Source organism: Desmodus rotundus, chromosome 9 (genome assembly GCF_022682495.2).
Source record: "Desmodus rotundus isolate HL8 chromosome 9, HLdesRot8A.1, whole genome shotgun sequence".
Taxonomy (NCBI): Eukaryota; Metazoa; Chordata; class Mammalia; order Chiroptera; family Phyllostomidae; genus Desmodus; species Desmodus rotundus.
This window is the reverse complement of record NC_071395.1, coordinates 94,754,903-94,773,815: the sequence shown is the minus strand read 5'-3', so window position 1 is coordinate 94,773,815 and position 18,913 is coordinate 94,754,903. Positions and strand designations below refer to the sequence as shown.

The 18,913-nt window shown below is 39.8% G+C and overlaps 1 protein-coding gene, 1 long non-coding RNA gene and 1 pseudogene across 15 annotated transcripts in view; 2 read left to right on the top strand and 1 right to left on the bottom strand.

The window, feature by feature from the left end:
* Positions 1–352: 352 nt before the first annotated feature.
* LOC112316503 (large ribosomal subunit protein eL43-like) lies at positions 353–1,326 on the top strand (annotated as a pseudogene).
* A 1,028-nt stretch (positions 1,327–2,354) lies between these two features.
* On the bottom strand, positions 2,355–2,922 carry LOC128781565 (uncharacterized). Its single transcript, XR_008427582.2, has 3 exons — positions 2,814–2,922; positions 2,624–2,733; positions 2,355–2,521 (listed from the first exon to the last, which is right to left on the bottom strand). It is a non-coding gene; the product is annotated as an uncharacterized lncRNA (long non-coding RNA).
* Positions 2,923–3,066: 144 nt separating this feature from the next.
* Positions 3,067–18,913, top strand: part of SYNRG (synergin gamma) — a 70,930-nt gene continuing 55,083 nt past the window's right edge. For 11 of the 14 annotated variants that reach the window (XR_008425076.2, XM_053910473.2, XM_053910474.2 and 8 more), the window contains exons 1-3: positions 3,067–3,227; positions 8,897–8,937; positions 14,037–14,158. Coding sequence is in view for 13 of the 14 variants with exons in the window: in XM_053910473.2 (XP_053766448.1) it covers positions 3,151–3,227; positions 8,897–8,937; positions 14,037–14,158 (240 nt within the window). In the remaining variant the exon portion in view is untranslated. Of the gene's footprint in view, positions 3,228–8,896; positions 8,938–13,635; positions 13,782–14,036; positions 14,159–18,913 lie in introns of all 14 variants that reach the window. The other 3 variants (XM_053910471.2, XM_053910463.2, XM_053910465.1) reach the window with 2 other exon arrangements.

The window sequence follows — 18,913 nt, the reverse complement described above, 5'->3', positions numbered from 1 at the left end:
GGCCAGGAGTCAAACTGGCGACTCTTCAGGACGACGCTCAACCCACTGAGCCACACCAGTCAGGGCAAGTTCTCTAGGACTTTAAATTCTTTGGTCTATTAACTATCCTTATACCTGATTGGTAAGGTAGCTCATACTTTACCTGTTGTAATGTTGCAACTATAAGCTTATGGTCAGCCTCTCCCTTTTTTCATTTTTCATCATTTAACCATGCTCTTTCCTGTCTCTTTCCATTCAAGATGACTTTGCTCGAAAGCTGATAAACATTCTATCCTGATAAAGAAGAAGGTTCCTGTTACTTGATAATTACCTCTGGCTGCATTCTCTTACAGCTTATCTTTCCTGAGGCTTTATGGCCTTTCATCCATTTTGTAAGCAGGTGTCAGTCACAGGTAAAGGATTATGATTATACAGTGATGGAAAGTATTCACCATTAGCAGATTTTTCTCCATTGGTAGTGTTGTACACTGGAATAAAAAATCAACTTCAGTCCTCTCTGGGTTCCAGTTTAATTTGCAGTGACGTGGCTAAACACCAAGGAGGTCAGGATTGTCAATGCACACGGGACCCATGATGGCGCCTCCCTCAGGAAAATGTGCAGTCAGTTGAAATCAGCCAGCGTGCCAAGTACCCGTGCTCCTTCTGTGGCCCAACCAATATGAAGAGACGAGCTGTGGGGGTCTGGCACTGGCTCCTGCGTGGAAACAGTGGCCAGTGGTGCCTGGACCTACAGCACTGCTTCTGCCATCACAGTAAAGTCTGCCATCAGAAGACTGAAGGAATTGAAAGACCAGCAGAAACTACAATTTGAAACACTGCTAGCTTTTAATAAATGGGTTAATTTATGTAACAAAACAATCTGCTTCAGACATGTAAGGTACTTAGAATGACACCTGATATGAATGTTAGTTTAAGTTTACTATTATCAACACTACTACAATACTATAAGATAATATTTTTAAAGCAGCATTTGAATTAAACATTTATTTCCTTTATGTTTAGCCTTTTACTCTCGAGAGTAAGGACAGGTAGGCTCCCAACTAGAATCTTTTAGATGGGACAAAAATTGTTCATCTTCAGGATTTATGTAAATGGAGCTTCATTATTACAAGGTGTCAAAAATACTTACAAGCATGTGCGTTGTTTGTTCTAGCAGATCCTTACCTCTGTATTCTGAAGGCGGCAGCACGTGTATACCTCTATATGTGCTTGTAATACCGCTGCACCTCTACAGAGGTGTGTATGTGCTGCTGCCAGCCAGTTGCCAACTGTATGAAAGAGTTCTTTCATTTCTCAGAGGTTTGGTTTTTTCATTTATGAAATTGGGGGTAATACCAACTGTCTCAAGGTCAGAAGTACCTAGCACTGTGCAAAACAGGTAGTAAATTCACAAATATTCCTTAAGCAAACATATATAGTAAGGAATATAAGGCTTGACTACAGTCCTTGCCCTTCCAGTGTAATGGTTGGGGATAAAGTAAAGGAACGAATAGTGTGGCAAAGTCTATGTTAGACAGAAGGCCACGAGGCTCAGGTATCACAGGAGGGCATCTGACCCACACTGGAAATGTCAGGGAAAGCGGACATCCTGAGCTGAGCCTTGCAGATAGAACCAAGAGTTCCAGGCAGATACCACGTCTTCTATGATCCTTGATACACTCCTTTGATTTGATTTGACTTCCTCCTTTTTAGCATTTTTCTCCTGTGTAACCACCCATCCTTAAATAAAAGTGGTTACATAAACCTGTAATCGCCTTGGCTTGTCAATGGATTAATACTGAATTTATCACCTTTATATCAGTTGGAAGTAATCTGCTACACAAATCGGTTTCACCTAAAGAAGGGGAGGAAGGAAGGTAGTAGACTGATGAAAGAAGAATGCATGATAATTGAATAGTTGGGTCTGGTGAAATGAGCAGGGACTCTGAAGTCAAACACCAGATTTTGCATACTGGTCCTGCTGCTTTGCAGCTGTTATGATCTAAGCAAATTACAGCTTCTTTTAACCTTGATTTTCTCATCTGTAAAAGGGCAATACTATTAGAGACATTGAGGATTTGGAAAAATACAGTAAGTTCCTGGCCAGTGATTTGTGCCCAATAAATGACAACTACAAACTATGTCCTTGTGAAAGCCCTGAGGCAAGAGTGACAGATAAAGCTAATTACAATCCAGTACTTGCTAGTGAGCAAACTCTACTTGAGGGCTTGAAAGAATTTACACTCGACTTTTGTGTTTTACTTAACAGTTTGACTAGGGAAAAAGCACAGTAGAATTATGCTCGGATTCATAGTATTATAAACTGTTTTCCAAACACTACCATTTTGCCCCTGGCAAGTACAGGTACACCCGGTTTTATCGTGCTTCGCTTTATTGCTCTTCACAGTTGTTGAGGGTTTTCTTTTTTTTTCCTCCAAATTGAAGGCCACACCCTGCACCAGGAAGATTACGACTCTCTTTATTGTGATACCCTCTTTTTTGCCGTGGTCTGGAACCAAACTGCACTATCTCCGAGGCCTAACTGTAGGAAAAACGGATTACTGGGTGGCACCATGGCAGAACCAAACAAGAGGTTTTATATGTGGTTGGGGTTTATTGCTTTACTAAAATAAAATTTAAATACCTTCAGCTTTGGGGATGGATACCAAAAGCCGCCGAGTTCCAGGGGGAAAGTGGAGAGCGCTGATCATTAACCGGCTCTGAAGGTGTATCCCAGGGGCACTGAGGATCCATCTATTGTTTGTGTGCAAAAATGATTAACAATAAAAGAATACCTTTTAAAAAACAGGACTCAATTTGCTCTTTCCACTAACCAAGATTATGGTTTTTCAAACGAAGTACCGACGATGCCTCGCTGCTCGACCGCCAGCGGGGCTTGCCAGAGAGTGAATCAGCTTCCCAGGAGCGGAGCAGGAGACCGCCCCAACCAGCCCCACAACTAGAATTGCACTTGGAGGACCCCCTAAGCGGGGACCGGATCACGTGACGGGGCGCACCGCCCACTCCGCGGGGCTCGGGGTCACGTGGGCGCACGGTCCCGCCCCCGTCGCCCAGTCTGCGGCGAGGTGGGGTCTGCCGTTTGCCCCGGAAGTGGCTGTCTTCAGTTGACAGCTGTTAGTAAGGTGGCGGCTGCAGCAGGCCCGGAGCAAGATGGCGCTGCGGCCGGGGACCGGAGCTGGCGGCGGCGGGGCCGCGGGAGCTGGCGCCGGGGCCGCCGGGGGAGGCAGGTGGGTGTGAAGGACTAGGCCGGGACCCGCCCCGCAGCCGCCAGCGAGGGGTGTTTGGCGGTTAAGGCGGTTTTCGCCCGCTTCGACCCCTTTTGCCTTGGAACTGGGGTACAGGAATAGGGGCGTCCGAGCACCTAGGCCGAAGGGGGCGGCTGGAGCCCGGGCGCCCGGCTCCTGTGTCCCAGGTTCTGGGGCACTGGCTGCTGCGGCCGGGCGGGGAGCGTGCGCACGCCCCGGGGCGGGGAGCAGAGGACGGGGAGATGAGGGTCCGCTCGACTGCGGTGGCCCCGGCCTGGGCTGAGTCAGGAGGAACCCCAGCGCCTCGCTTCTCGCCCTGGCTGGCTCTGTAGCCACCAGACACTTCCTCTCCAGGCGCTTGACCAGGACTCTGTAGGGAAGGCTCTGAAAAACCTGGTCACAGAGACGAACGATTGTTTTCAAGATGTGTGTGTGTGTGGTACTGTTCTTTTTCCTTTTAGATTGTTCTGTCCTTTTCATTTCCTTGACATACCAGAAACCGCAGGAAAATCTTAAGACCTTTCAATGAGTAAATAGAGCTCTTGTAGATGTAACTCTTGAAGGCTCGTTTCCTTATTAAAAAAATTTATTGTTAAACAGCCGTTATGTAGTTATTAGAACAAAGCTTCCAGACTTTCACTTAGCCCTCAACCAAATACGCCTTCCGTCTATGTCAGCTAATGATTGCTTGTGGTTCTCGTACCCAGAACGATAAGGAAGATGAACATTTGCAACTTGGCAAGTTCATCATTTAAGGAAACATTTTACTCTGGAAAGTTTTACACCACTTCTATAATGACCTAGTCTGATTCCGTTTTGTTAGCCAACACATACTGCCTACACGTTTGGCGATTAGTAGCGTTTTATCCAAAGCACTCTAAATTATCTTTGGGAAACAAAGTTACTTTTTTATATGCAATGATTTAATTTTGGAGTCATGAACACTACAAAACTGTAGTCTTTAGGCCATCACCTCTTGCAGGGGCTTAATATATATACTAAAGGGAAAAAAGCAGCCACCGTTCAATAAACCACCTGTGTGAGCCCCGGCTCCCATTTCCTCTGCACATCTTTCACTTAGATTTAAAACTTTTCTTTCTTTTGTTGTCTGATTTCCACTCTTGCACTAGTTTTTCATGGATACTCAATATAAATCAGTTTCTGACTGGAGAAGACAAATATGTGGTAATCTCTCTGTTTCTTTTGTGTATGTGATGACAGTTTCTAAAATGTCCTTGAGTGGCATTAATTTGATCAACTAGTTGATTAATCATGGCTCCAAGTTCTGGGATAATATAAACTTAAAATAACTTGGTATTCGAAGCCAAGGTTTTTTATTTTTTGTTTTTGTAGGGTGTTTTTATTATTATTATTATTATTTACTTTTTTGGGTGGGAGGATCTTAGGTGCAGAAAGTTGAGCAGGTTATCCTCCTTAGTTAATAGTACTTTAACATCATTGATTTATAAGCATAGATTTAAAAAAAAATAAATATGGCCTGAATTGTGATAATAATGAGAATGATTGATTTTAAAATGTCTTTCCTCCGTAAAATTTGATTGTAGTAACATCTGCGTTTTAAAACTCTGGAGGATATATGGGAGAAAAAGTGGTTAAAATAACTCTTACCTTGAATAATGTATGGGAAGTGTTACAGGTAGTAGAAACTTCTGAGCCTTGAGAAGCTGTATGAAGAAAGAATGTTGTGCTTTTTAGAGAGTAGTGGTGAGGGCTGAGATTATTTTATGAGGTAGCTAATATGGCAGCCTAAGAATATATATTGGCGGGGCGGGGGGGGGGGGGAGAAAAACCAGGTAACCTCTCTCAGCTTTTAATAGAGAAAATCCATGAACTATAAGTTACCATATTTCTTAGATACTTGTCCCTGTTCTAAGAGACTAAGCAAAAAGCAATGGCATTTTCCAACTTTATTAATATTAGCCTACCTTTGATTAGTATCCTGAATAGGCTACTTGAGAATAAATGGTAGACTTGTGTCAAGGGCAGTATTTACCCAAGAGATAAGGAGTATACATTTTTTTAAGTCAAACACTACATAAAAAGAATTGCAAGGTCTTGAGCAGTCTGTATCCTTCCAGGGATATCATTTATAAGCTTATCAGTATTTTTCCTGCTCTTCTATAAGTTCCTTAAGGGCTTCCTCCTCTTTTCATCGTTCACTGTTTCTAGCACATTTTAGAACACAGAAAAGTCATTCTGTAAATATTTGTAGATTCAAGCTACATTAAAGGCAGAGAAGAAGCAGTATTTCAGCTGAGCCTCATTTGGAAGAAGAGGTCAAAAGATGGTCATAAAGGTGGGAAAGCCTAGTGAACAAGAAAGTTGTGCTAACCTGGAGTGGTCCTTGAATATAAACTAAGGACTTTTGGTTAAAGGGGGAATCATTGCATAGCTTTAACCTTAGGAGTGGTTATCACTTGGTCCTTTAGGAAGTTGCACCTCACCTGTGCTATATGAGATGCATCAGGAAGTCTCATAGGAGTCCAGGCCTGACAAGTGAAGGCTGATCTAGGTTAGTAGCAAAGGTAACTGAAAATGAAGAGTGAATGAAGGAGGCAAGAAGAATGAATGTGACAAGTAGAGCCCACAGTTCTGCTTTCACACTACACATCAGTAACAAATAGTTGAAATCAAATTGTTGGTTATCTTGGTGCCAAGTTTTTTGCCAAACTTTTCTGCCTTATCTTGTCTAACCTGTCTTTAAGCATGTTGACGTTAGTTGTCTAAACATCTCAGAGAGTCGAATGAGTGATAGATAGGTCACTAAGTAGTTTGGGTTGCTACATCATTACTGGAGTAAGTCCTGTTCATCAGTGATGTTCTTAATTTAGTTTTTATGTGTTTGTTTTCGAAGTAACCTTTATACGTCCATTCTTGTCTATTTGGTTGTCTAAACTGGGACCTTGGGAAACTTGCAATTCTGTGTCCTCATTTGACAGAGGGGAAACAGAACAGTATGGTGAAGGGAATTGCATACAGTTTCACAGTCACTTTATGGCAGAGCCGGAGTTTCCAGTTTTTACTTAGCCACTAAACCGTATTGGTAATTGTAATCTTTGAGACTGATTTTGAAAAGTCTCAACAGGTTGATTGCTTCATTATATTGCTCCTAAATTTATAAATCTTAGTGAGTAATTTTTTAAAAATTGAGAACTTCTGAATTTCAACTTGAAGTTTAAACATTTTATCCAGTGAACACATTATTTACCGTACTTCCTTCTTCTTGAAATGTGGTTGTTCTTCAGTTATAACAAACTCCCTTAGTTCCCGATGACCGTTCCCTTCTCAGCTGTCACTGTGAGAATTCTCCAAGGTTTTTGTTGCCTTCTCCCTATACAAGCACATTCCCTTGACTGTTTCATCTACAATTAGAGAGTAGGGTTGGGTTTTTTTTTTTTTACCTTTATTTAAAAGGGCCTAGCTAGATTGACCTAGACCCTTCTCCTGAGCTTGAGTTCCTTTTCTGATTGCCTGCTAAATTGCTCCTCCTGGACACACTACTACCATCTTTCTCTCCAGACCTACGCACATTGGCTTCCTGTTTCTGGTCAGCAGCGTCAGCACCCTCGAAGTTGCTCAGGCTCAAAATCTTAGCATCATGTTCTGCTCTTTCTGCTTTTTCACTACTGTTCCCCATGCTGGCAGTTGTCCAGGCCTGTTGATTCATCCTTTTAAATCCCTTTCACCTCTTCTTTGCCATTGCCACTACTCTGGTTATGGCCCTTTACATCTCTTTTAAGATTAGGGATAGTCTTCTCTGCCGTACCCTGTTACCAGGGAAACCTAAAGTACGTTTATGATTATTAGGGAAATGCAGACGCAAATCACAATGAGATACCACTTCACGCCCATTAGGATGAGTATCATTAAAAAAGTAGAAAATACTGTAATTGAATGACAATAAAAATTAAAAAAAAAAAAAAGCAGAAAATAACAGCCCTTAGTGAGGATGTGAAGAAATTGGAACCTCCATGCATTGCTGGTAGGAGAATGTAAAGTGGTGCAGCTGCTATGGGAAGTTTGGTAGTTTCTCAAAAATAAACATAAAATTACCATATGACCCAGCACTTCCACCACTAGGTATATACAAAAAAAAAAAAAAAAGAAAGAAAGAGGCAACTCAAACAGATACTTCTATACCAATGCTCATAGCAGCATTATTCGCAACAGCCAAAAGGTAGAAACAGCCCGAGTGTCCATCAACAGATGAATGGATAAACAAATGTGGTATATGCATATATGGAGTATTATTCAGCCATAAAAAGGAACGCAGTTCTTATACATGGTACAACATGGACGAACCTTGAAAACATGCTAAGTGAAATAAGCCACATACAAAAGGACTAGTTTTGTATGATTCCGCTTAATATGAGGTAACTAGAATAGGTAAAGTCATAGAGATAAAAAGTAGAATAGTGGCTTCCAGGAGTCGGGGGGAGGATTGTCTAATGGGTACAGCGTTTCTATCTGGGGTGATGAAAATGTCCTGGAGTGGATCATGGCGATGTTGTACGACATTGTGAATGCGCCTAATGCCACTGAACCGAACACTTAAAAATGGTTACAATGCTAAAACGTTATGTATATTTTACCACAATTTAAAAAATCTCTGACTTTATATAATATTCAACGTAAACATCTTAAAGGCCTTCTACAGTCTGTTTACTTTTCTAATTCTGTATGTTATACCATATTTTGCCATGTATAATGTGCTCCCGTGTATGGTGCACACCCACATTTTTGGCCCAAACTTTTAGGAAAAAAAATCTTTCGCTTTAATTTTTTAATGAATGAATTAATTTTTAAAAACAAAACCGATTATTGTATTCCAGGGTATTATCTTGCATACAGATATCATTGTTGTTTTCTAGAGTTACACTTCTAATGCACAAGCATAAATAAAATAATTAAAAACATTTATATAGATACAGAATTAGTACTACCCGTGTATAATGCGCATCCTTATTTTTCCCTCAGAAATTTGGACAAAAAAAGTGCGCATTATATACGGCAAAATACGGTACTTAACCTTAAGTCATATCTCTGAACACAAGCTCTGGCCTCGGAGCTTTTTTTGCTCAAGCTGTGTAGTGTACCTCTCTAAGATTCAGGTCGAAAGACACCTCCACAAAACTTCCCAAGATACAACCCATGAAATTAAGTCTTTTTCTTCTCATCTCTATTAGTATTTTGGACCTCTAACAGCACTCAGCACCTTCCGTCTTACGATTAAGTGATTTGCCTGCACCTGTGTCTCCAACAGGACTGTGAGTTAATTCACTACTTGCATGTGGTAGGCACTCAGTGTTCACCGCATTGAATCTAATCCAAACCCCCTCATTTTAGGGATGGGCAAATTGGAGTCCAGGCAAGTCACCCAGTGACAGCACCAGGACTAGCTTCAAGGTCTTCTGTCTTCTAGCTCAAAAACGTCCTCCTACGTTACCAGGCTGCCTGTCGTGACGCCTGTGGATCTCCACTCTCTGTTGGTACTGGGTGATTGAGTATTGTACTGCAGAGTAAACGCCAGGGCCCTAGCTACGTGTTTTTCATTCGTGGAAAAATTGGCATGTTTTATTTGAAATCTTTGTACATTTGAAGATCCCAATGTATTTTTGTTCTGCTTTCAGCTTCATGTTTCCAGTTGCAGGTGGAATAAGACCCCCTCAAGGTAAGTGAAAGGTTATGTTTATTTTTCACTGTTTATGTTTATGTTTATTATGTTTCCGACTGGGAGATTATGTGGGTAAAGAAGTTTTATTGTGCCAAATAGAGTAAAATTTTCCTATAGTCTTGAATGGATATGATAGATACTCTTAAAATATCTCAAAAATTATGTAATTTGAGGAATAATAAGAATTATTTCTCATTTCTCCCAAACTTATTTAAACATTGTTATTTACAGCTCTGACTGGTGTGGGTCAATGGGTTGGACAATATCCCTCAAACTGAAAGGTCACTGGTTCAATTTCTAGTCAGGGTACATGCCTGGCTTGCGGGCCAGGTCCCCATTTGGGAGCGTGAAGAGGCAACAATTGGTGTTTCTCTTATACATCGATGTTTCTCTTCCTCTCTCTCTCTAAAAATATATAAAATCTTTTTTTAAGTTTGGCCCAATTATTGTTTAATCAAGTAATTCAATAAATTTGCAAGGTAACAAGATATTATTTAAAATTCTTCTCCAGTTTTTTACATTGTATGAACATGTGTTTCCCTTTTTTAGTAACTTTTTATTGTATTTTTCCATTACAGTATAACCCTTTTATATTCCTGTCCTCCCTGCAATCACCACACTTGTCCATGTCCACGAGTCCTTTTTCCTCAGTCCCTCCACTCCCTAACCTCCCCTCCAGCCTGGTAGCTGTCATCTTGCTCTCTGTGAGTCTGTCTCCATTTTGCTTGTTAGTTCAGTTTGTTCTTTAGATTCCAGATATAAGTGAAATCATATGGTATTTGTCTTTCTTTGACTGGCTTATTTCACTTAGCATAATGTTCTCCAGGTCCATCCATGCTGTCACAAAGGGTATGTTTTCTTTTTTATAGCTGAGTAATATTCCATTGTGTAAAATGTCCCATAGTTGTTTTACCCACTCATCTACTGATGGACACTTGGGTCGCTGCTATATCTTGGTGATTGTAAATAACGCTGCAGTGAACATAGGGGTGCTTGTGTTCTTTCAAATTAGTGTTTTGGGTTTTTCTGGATATATTCTCAAAAAGTGGAATTGCTGGGTTAAAATGCAGATGCCTTTTTAATTTTTTGATATATCTCCATACTGCTTTCCACAGTGGTTGCACCACTCTGCATTCCCACCAGTAGTACATGAGGTTCCCCTTTTCTCCACATCCTCGCCAGCACTTTTGTTGATTTGTTGATCACAGCCATTCTGACAGGTGTGAGGTGATCACTCATTGTGGTTTTAATTGGCATCTCTCTGATGCTTGGTGATGTTGGGCACTTTTCATATGTTTATTGGCCATCTGTGTGTCCCCTCAGGTCCTTTGCCCATTTTTTAATTGGATTGTTTGGGGCTTTTTGGTGTTGAGTTTTGTATATTCTTTATAAATTTTGGATATTAACCCTTTATCAGATGTATTGGTGAATATGTTCTCCCATTTTGTGGGTTGCCTTTTTATTTTGTTGATGGTTTCCTTTGCTGTGCAAAAACTTTTTAGTTTGATACAGTCCCATTTGTTTATTTTTTCTTTTTGTTTCCCTTGCCTGGGGAGATATGTCCGATAAAATATTGTTACTAGCAGTGATTGAGACTTTACTACCTTTGTTTTCTTTCAAAAAACAGCACATTATTGACAGATTGTTATTTAACAATTGGCAGAGATGGAGACTTTGAGAACAAGAGAATTAAAGAATTCTCTAAATGACATCTTTTTCCTTCTATCTAGTCCCTTCCTAGATCAGTGATTTTTCAACCTTTTGCATCTCATGGCACACATAAACTAATTATTAAAATTATGCAGCACACCAAAAAATATTTTGCTCTAACAAAAAAAATAGATATAATTCTGACTTACTCACACTGGACAGCTATTGTTGTGTTGGCTGTTGTCCTTTTTTTATTTGACGGTCTAAGGGAAAAGAGGTCAGTGCCCCTGACTAAATAGTCAGGTATTGCATGTTTTAAACATTCTTGCAGCACCGGTTGAAAATTGCTGCCCTAGATAGTTAGCTCCACTGGGCAGGGTATGTGTCTGCCTTGTGCTTATTAGCATATTCAGCATTTTTCACTACCATATTTTCTCTATATAAATTTGGTCTTATTATAATACATGATTAGAGATCACATATACTGATACCGTTTTAACTATTTTTAGTCCAGTTTTATTCCTCGAAATTTCTCTCTCTTCTCTCATGGTTCAAACAAGGGACCACCAATATCAGTTCTAGCTTTTACTTCAAGGAAACAGTAGTGAAGGAGTACAGCCTTGACTGGAGCTGCTGTGCCACCGGGACACCACACGGGAGGGAGGAGATGCCTGCCCTTCTCCTCTTTCTTCTTACTTTTCCCTTTCCACCGTGTCCTCTTTCTCTCCACACGCCAGGCTGCTTCTGAAAACTGGCCCTTCTCACAATGCCGGTGTGTTGACTGCTTATGGTAGACTTGCTAGAGAAACAGACTCCAAGGTCACTGTTAGAGATGAACGATAAAGAGCTGCTCAATAGCAAGTGGTCAGTGGCTTATACTGGTTTCCATTAATAATCAGTGATGGAGGTTGAGTTTCAGGTAAATTTTTCCAAGGGTCAGTTGTATTCTTTGCATTGTGCTCTCATTTATGCATTATTTAAGCTATCTATAATTCGATCTGTCCCAGATTTAGATCAAATGGTTTGAGATCTTTTTTTTTCTCAAGATTTATTTATCTATTTTGAGAGAGGGGAAGGGAGGGAGAAAGAGGGAGATAAACATCAATGTGTGAGAGGTACATCAATTGGTTTGCCTCTCACATACCCCCAACCAGGGACCTGGCCCAAAACCCAGGCATGTGCTATGACCAGGAATCGAACTGGTGACCTTTAAGTTTATGAGACAACGCCCAACCCACTGAGCTACACCAGTCAGGGTGAGATCTTTTGTTCTTTAAGAAGGCATTACAATTATGTGTTCATTATCATGACTTATATTTCATTTTTATAAACTTGGAAGTAAAAATCTATATATGGAGCAAAGGAACAGGACAAGAAAAGGCCCAAAAGATTCCCTGAAATTTTTTTTCTGGAATTTGGAACTGTTTTAGACATTTTTTTCTTTTTACAGAGTATGTTAGAGTGGACTTCTTGGTCATTTGAAGGCTTTAAATTATGCGTGGATTATTTCCAAAAGTGTTTATAAGAAACTGACAGCAAGAGTAGCCATAAGGTCATGAGTAGGTAAACAGGAGACAGGAGGAAAATGAGACTTATTTTTCACTTTGCATACCTTTATACCTTCAAATATTGTACCAAATACCTGCGTTACCCATTCAAGAATTAACTAAAATTAATTAAAATAAAACTTTACGTGCAAAGGGATAAGACGAAAAACATCTTACAATGTTTCTTTGTAAGACTTCTATTCAGTCTGTGCCTTCTACTTCTCCATGACACCTTAAGGCCTTTGCATTTGATGTTCCTTTTTCTGGAATACTCTTCTCATGGCTTTCTCCCTTACTTTTTTCAAGTCTTTGCTTAAATGCCACCCTATTGGCGAACGCTTTTCTGACTATGAAACAGACCACTCTTTTCCCTAACTCTCCCTTCCCTCTCACCCCGCTTTATTTGTTGCCCTGCCTCTTATTACCACCTGGCATGTACTTATTTTTTTATTATTTATCTCCTCCTATTACAGTATATGTTCCATGAGGGCAAAGACCTGGTTTTCTTCATTGCTGTGTCCTTAGAATGGTGCCTGACATGGGGTGTGCCCTCAAATACTTGAATAAATAATTGAATGAATAAATGAATAGCTTGCCACTATTACATGTTACCTACAAAAGTGGATGTTTGTGCTCCTGAATTAAACTGTGTAGAAATAACCCTGAAGGTTCATAGAGCACACAAGATAAGCATGGTATGCTTTACTAGGCCTTTAACTTTTCAAATCAAAATTTGATTAAAGCTTTTTATAGTACAACCAACATGAATGTAATATGTGATAAATTGCAAAATTAGATGGAAATTTGTGTTCAGGGTATGGAGGGATTTTGTTTTGTTCCCTGTTGTGTACCAAGTATCTAGAACTGTGTCTAAAACATAGTAGGCGTTTAGTATTAAATCCCCAGAGGGATATATCTTTATTCTCCTCTGCTCTTGGGAGTGCTTCATTGGAGGAGCTTGGGGCATACTGCACTCTAAGTCTCACCTTCGTGATGGTGTCCTTGTCATAGCATTATATATTTTACATCCCTGTGGTGAGAAAGAGGGATATAATTTCTTGAAGCATCTTAGGTATTAAGTAGTTTTACAGATCAGAAACCGAGGAACAGAAGTTAAGCAGGTTGCTCAAGGTCCCAAAACCAGTAAGTGACAGTTCAGTTGGCATCCCAAGTTCATGCTCTTAACCACTGTTGCATTAGTTATATGCTGCTACATAAAGAATTAACCCAAAACTTTAAAAATTTTAGTATTTTACCTTGTGCTTGGGGTCAGGTATATTATGGGAGTGGCTTCACCGGGCGGTTTCGGTGCGGGACTGAAGGGACTGCAGTAGAGATGTTGGTTAGAGCTGTAGTCATCTAAGGGTCGAATGGGGCTGGAAGGTCTGTTTCCAAGATGGCTCGCTCACAGAGATGGCAAATCCGTGCTGCCTTTTGGCAAGAGGTTTCAGTTCCTGGCCACATGGATTCTCCATGGGACTTGCTTGAATATTCTCAGAATGGAGCAGTGGCTTTCCCTAGAGGAGGTGATCCAACAGTCCGTGGAAGAAGCTGCAGTGGTTTTTACGAACAAACCTGCCATTTCCGCAATATCCTGTGTGTTATAGTGGTCAGCCCTATTCAGTGTCGGAGAGGATGACACAGGTAAGAATGCACAAAAATTCTGTGAAACAAGTGTTACTATCTTCCTTTCACAGATGAAGTTTTATAACTTGCCCGAGATCACATAGCTAAGTGTGATGGAGTTGGAATTCACGCGTACGTTTGTCTTACTCCAGAGCCTTTGCTTTTTCTGCTAACTCTGCCACCTCCCAAGTGAAAAGTCCTTTGGGTACGTCGAGTTTTAAGAAAATAAACTTTAGAACACGTTGACGTTAATACCACCTTTATGTTTTTCAGCAGGTCTGATGCCAATGCAGCGACAAGGATTTCCTGTGGTCCCTGTCATGCAGCCTAATATGCAAGGCATGATAGGGATGAGTTACAGCTCTCAAATGTCCCAAGGACCGATTGCTATGCAGGTACTTGCCTCTTAGCTGATGGTATGCCAAGTTATTGATTATTGTTAGGTGTCTGTATACTAACAGCTACATATTAGGACTTGAATGTTATATTTAGAAATAAGTATAGTCTACATGTTAGGTGGCTTCCTTCAAAATAAAATGAAGATGTGTTCATAAAAGAGAAAAAATAAAAGGTAAATCATTTGAGGAAAATCTGGTGACTTCTCTGTGACTACTGGCTTACAAGAATTTCAGACTGATATCTTGGAAAACCTAGGGACTTGATGGCATGAAGTAGCATTGTTAGAAGTAGCAGCACAGCTCTCATGGAAGGAACAGTGTCATTGTTCAGAAGGCTCAGAGCCTTTTTATATTAAGTTATCTAAACCCCATAACAACTTTTTAAAGAGATGGTATCCCCATTTTTCTGATGAGGAAACTGAAGCCTTGTGAGGATGCTCACAGAGCACAGTCAGCTAGAAGTTGATCCTAAGTCTTTAGTCTGCTTATGCTTAATCATATTACACATTGAATTGTCTCCTAAGATCGTTAGGGAGCCAATAGGTTAAAGCAGTGGAATGATACAATTGGATTTGTATTTCAAAAAGATCATTCTGATTGCTAATTGGAGAATGACTGGAGGCAAAGGAGCAAAAGTGGGTATAAGAGTCATTAGAAGACTGATGTAGTGAGAGCAGCTGGGATGTTGGCTTAAATTAGGGGGGTAGCAGATGGGTGGAGACCATGGGTGTTTTGAGAACCCCTTAAAAATAAAATCAATTGGACTTGCTGAGTGTTTGGATGTTGAAAACGAAGGACATGGTGTCAAATTGATTCCTCATTTTCCACATGAGCAACTAACTGGGGTATCATTTACCGACAAAAGAAGCAGTAGAGAAGATGGTTTTCTGGTACATATTGCTGACTTTGGAGGACACAAGAAACTTCAAGTGGGGCTGTCCAGAGACAACTTAAAAAGTAAACTCTGGTCATTTTTCACTCTGGGTTGAAAATTATAGATTTAAGAGTCATATACACATAGAAGGTAATTGATGCTATAGAGTGAACAGGAACATTTAAGAATACTATAGATGGGCCCTGGGTGGTGTGGATCACTGGATTGAGTGGCAGCCTGCAAATTGAAAGGTCGCCAGTTCAATTCCCAGTCAGGGCACGTGCCTGGGTTGTGGGCCAGGTCTCCAGTTGGGGGCATGCGAGAGGCAACCACACGCTGATGTGTCTGTCCCTCTCTTTCTCCCTTCCTTCCCCTCTCTAAAAATAAATAAATAAAATCTTTTTTAAAAAAAGAGAGAATACTATAGATGGAAAAAATAGTCCAGGATAGAGCCTTCAGCATCTCAACCTGTAAATAAGAGAGTGAGACAAATGCCACATGATTTCACTTACATGTGGAAATTAAAGAACAAAATAAATGAAAAAACAAAATTGAAATAGACTCATAGATACAGTGAATGTACTGATGGTTCCCAGAAGGGAAGGGATTGGGGGACTGGGTGGAAAAGGTGAAGGGATTGAAAAGTACAAATTGGTAGTTACAAAATAGTCATGAGGGTCTAAAGTAGAGCATAGGGAATACAGTCAATATTGTAATAACTATATATGTGCCAAGTGGGTGCTGAAGATATCAGGGGGCACACTTTGTAAAGCGTATGCTTGTCTAACCACTATGATAGATACCCGAAACTAATACAAAATAATATTGAATATAAATTGTAACTGAAAAATAAAATTTAAGCCCTGGCTGGTGTAGCTGAGTGGATTAAGCGCTGGCCTACGAACCAAAGGGTTGCTGGTTTGATTCCCAGTCAGGGCACATGCCTGGGTTATGGGCCAGGTCCCCAATGGGGGGCATGTGAGGGGCAACCACACACTGATGTTTCTCTCCCTCTCTTTCCCCCTCCCTGAAAATAAGTAAAGTCTTAAAAAAAATAAAATCAAATTTAAAAAATAATGTATGGCGACAAATGAAAACAAAATAATATTGAATGTAAACTGTAAAACAAAAATAAAATTTAAAATAATTTAAAATCAATTAGTCACTCTTAAGTGAGTGAGTTACCAACACAAGAAATTGAAGAAAAGCAGCCACAGAAGTGGGGAAGTGAATTAAAGAACAAAACATGGGTTTTTGGTCCCAAGTTCAAATCCCAGCTTTTCCACTTACCTATAAAACAGGGAACTAATAATACCTTGGTAGTATGGTTGTAGAAACGATTGAAGGAATTACATAAAGCACTTAGCATTTTGGTTTACAGGACTATGCTCCAACCAACTGAGCCACCTGGCCAGGGCAGAATTTTCTTCCTTTTTAAGACTGAATAATAGTCCATTGTATATACAATGTATATACAATGTATAGTCCATTGTACCCCCATTGCTTATTCATTCATAGATTGGTGGGCACTTGGGTTGCTTTCATGGTTTAGCTACTGTGAATAATGCTGCTATGAACATGGCTGTACAGATGTCTCTTTGAGACTACTTTCAATTCTTCTGGGTGTATACCCAGAAGTGGAATTGCTGGGTCACGTGGTAATTCTATTTTTAATTTTTTGAGGAATCTCCATACTGTTTTTACACAGCAGCTGTACCATTTTACATTCCCACCAACAGTGCAAAGAAGTTTCAATTTCTCCAAATACTTGTTGACCTTGTTGGTTTCTGGGTTGTTGTTGTTTTTATAGTAGCTGTCCTAATGGATGTGAAGTGGTATCTCAGAGGGGGCATACAGTGGAAGTAAACCTGTTTGCACATGGACTTGAAGTTGACTTCCTGTCATTTGATGGCCCAGGGAAACAGGTCTTGAATTTGGATTAAAGTGTTCCAACTTTGCAGTGCCTCCTGGCAAAAATTTTGTTAGGTATCTAACAAAATCCTCTCCAGAGAATATGCCATTCCTTTAGCATAAATAGATTCCTACAAATAAATTTTTAAACACAGTGTTCAATGCACAGAAACACAGAAACAGAACAGCATGGATGAGGACCAGCAGACAGACAACAGAAACAACGATCACAAAACCACATTAGTTATGGAAATAGCAGACAACACTATGATACAGCTATATTTTCTATGGTCTAAGAAATACAGACTGAACTGTAAATTTTTGGCAGGGAATATGAAATTATAAATAAATGACAGCAGATTTGAGGAACTAAATAGAAATTTCAGAATTAAAAAGTATTAAGCAAATGAACTCTGGATGAGTTGAACAGCAGATTAGAAATGGCTGAAGAAAAATTAGTGAACTGAAGATAGGTTAGCAGAAACATCTAGAATATAGTATGACAAGACTAAAAGATAGAAAGTATGTGGGATTTTAAATCTACAGTGAAAATGTTTAACACATATTTGGTTGGAGTCCTTGAAAGCAAGAAGGGGTAATGGCTGAGAAGTTTCCAGAACTATTGAAAGACATATCGATATACAGATTCAGGTAGCCTAATAAATTCAAGCAGGATTGTATCAGTTATCTAATGCTGCATAACAAATTACCCTAGAAGTTAGTGCTTAAAACAACAATAAACACCTCGCAGTTCCTATGGGCCAGAAGTTGGAAAGCAGCTTTACCTGGGTGTTTCTGGCCTGGAATCTCTCATGAGGTTTTAGTCAAGAAGTTGGCTGGGCTGCGTTCCTCTAAAAGCTTTATTGGGGCTGGAGGATCTGCTTCCAAGACGTCCCACTCAATGGCTGGTAGCTCAGTGCGGGCTGTTGGTAGGAGGCTTGGATGGACTTGTAGTTCCACATGGACCTCTCCAGAGTGAGTGATGCAAAAGAGGAAGGTGGAAGCTACAGTGTCTTTTATAACCTAGCCACCCTTGATCATGTCCCCCAATACCAGGACTATATTGGGACTGTGGCACAAGGATACGAGCACCAGGCAGTGAGAATAAGTAAATACAAATCCTTATCTCCTGACACACAGAGAACCTGCAGGAACCAAAGACAGAGAAAATCTCAAAAGCAGCTAAAGGAAAAAAAATGGAAGCCAAAAGACATTGGGATGGTGTTTTCAATGTACTAACTGAAAATAACTACAACCTTTAAGAATGAAGGTAAAGTCATTTTTTATCAGAAAAAAAACTGAGTGACGTTCAATAAATGAAATCCTAAATGAAGTAAAAACAGAAGGACCTTAGGCAAAAGGAGAAATGATCTCAGATGGGAAGTGAGATGCAGGACAGATATGAAGAACAAAGGAAGAGATACATGTGTGGCGAATCTAAATGTATATAGTCTCTATAAAAACAGTAATGTCTTTATGAATTTTTAAAATATTCAGAGAATTAAAATACATACAGTAATAGTATGTAACTTGGGGGAGGCTAGTAAATGGAATTAGAGTTTTAAGATCATTGGGTTCTATGAAAGGAAGAGATATTAACATTAGACTTTGGTAAGTTAACGTATGCTATAATTTCAAGAGTAATCTTAATAGGTTGTATAAATACTTGATAATCAAGTAAAGAGGGGAAAAGTAGAATGAGGGAAAAAAAAGCCAATCCAAAAAAAAGACAAGAAGAAAAAGAAATAGAAAAAGTGGTACAAATCATAAAATAAGGTAGTTTTAAACCCAAATATATCAATAATTTTATTATTGTTAATGGTCTAGATGGTTCATTTAAAACGACAAAATTCTAGCCATAGCCAGACAGCTCAAGTTAGTTAGAGTATTTCCTGATATGCTAAGGTTGTGGGTTCAATCCCTGGTCAGGGCACATATGAGAATCAGCCAGTGAATCCATAAATAAG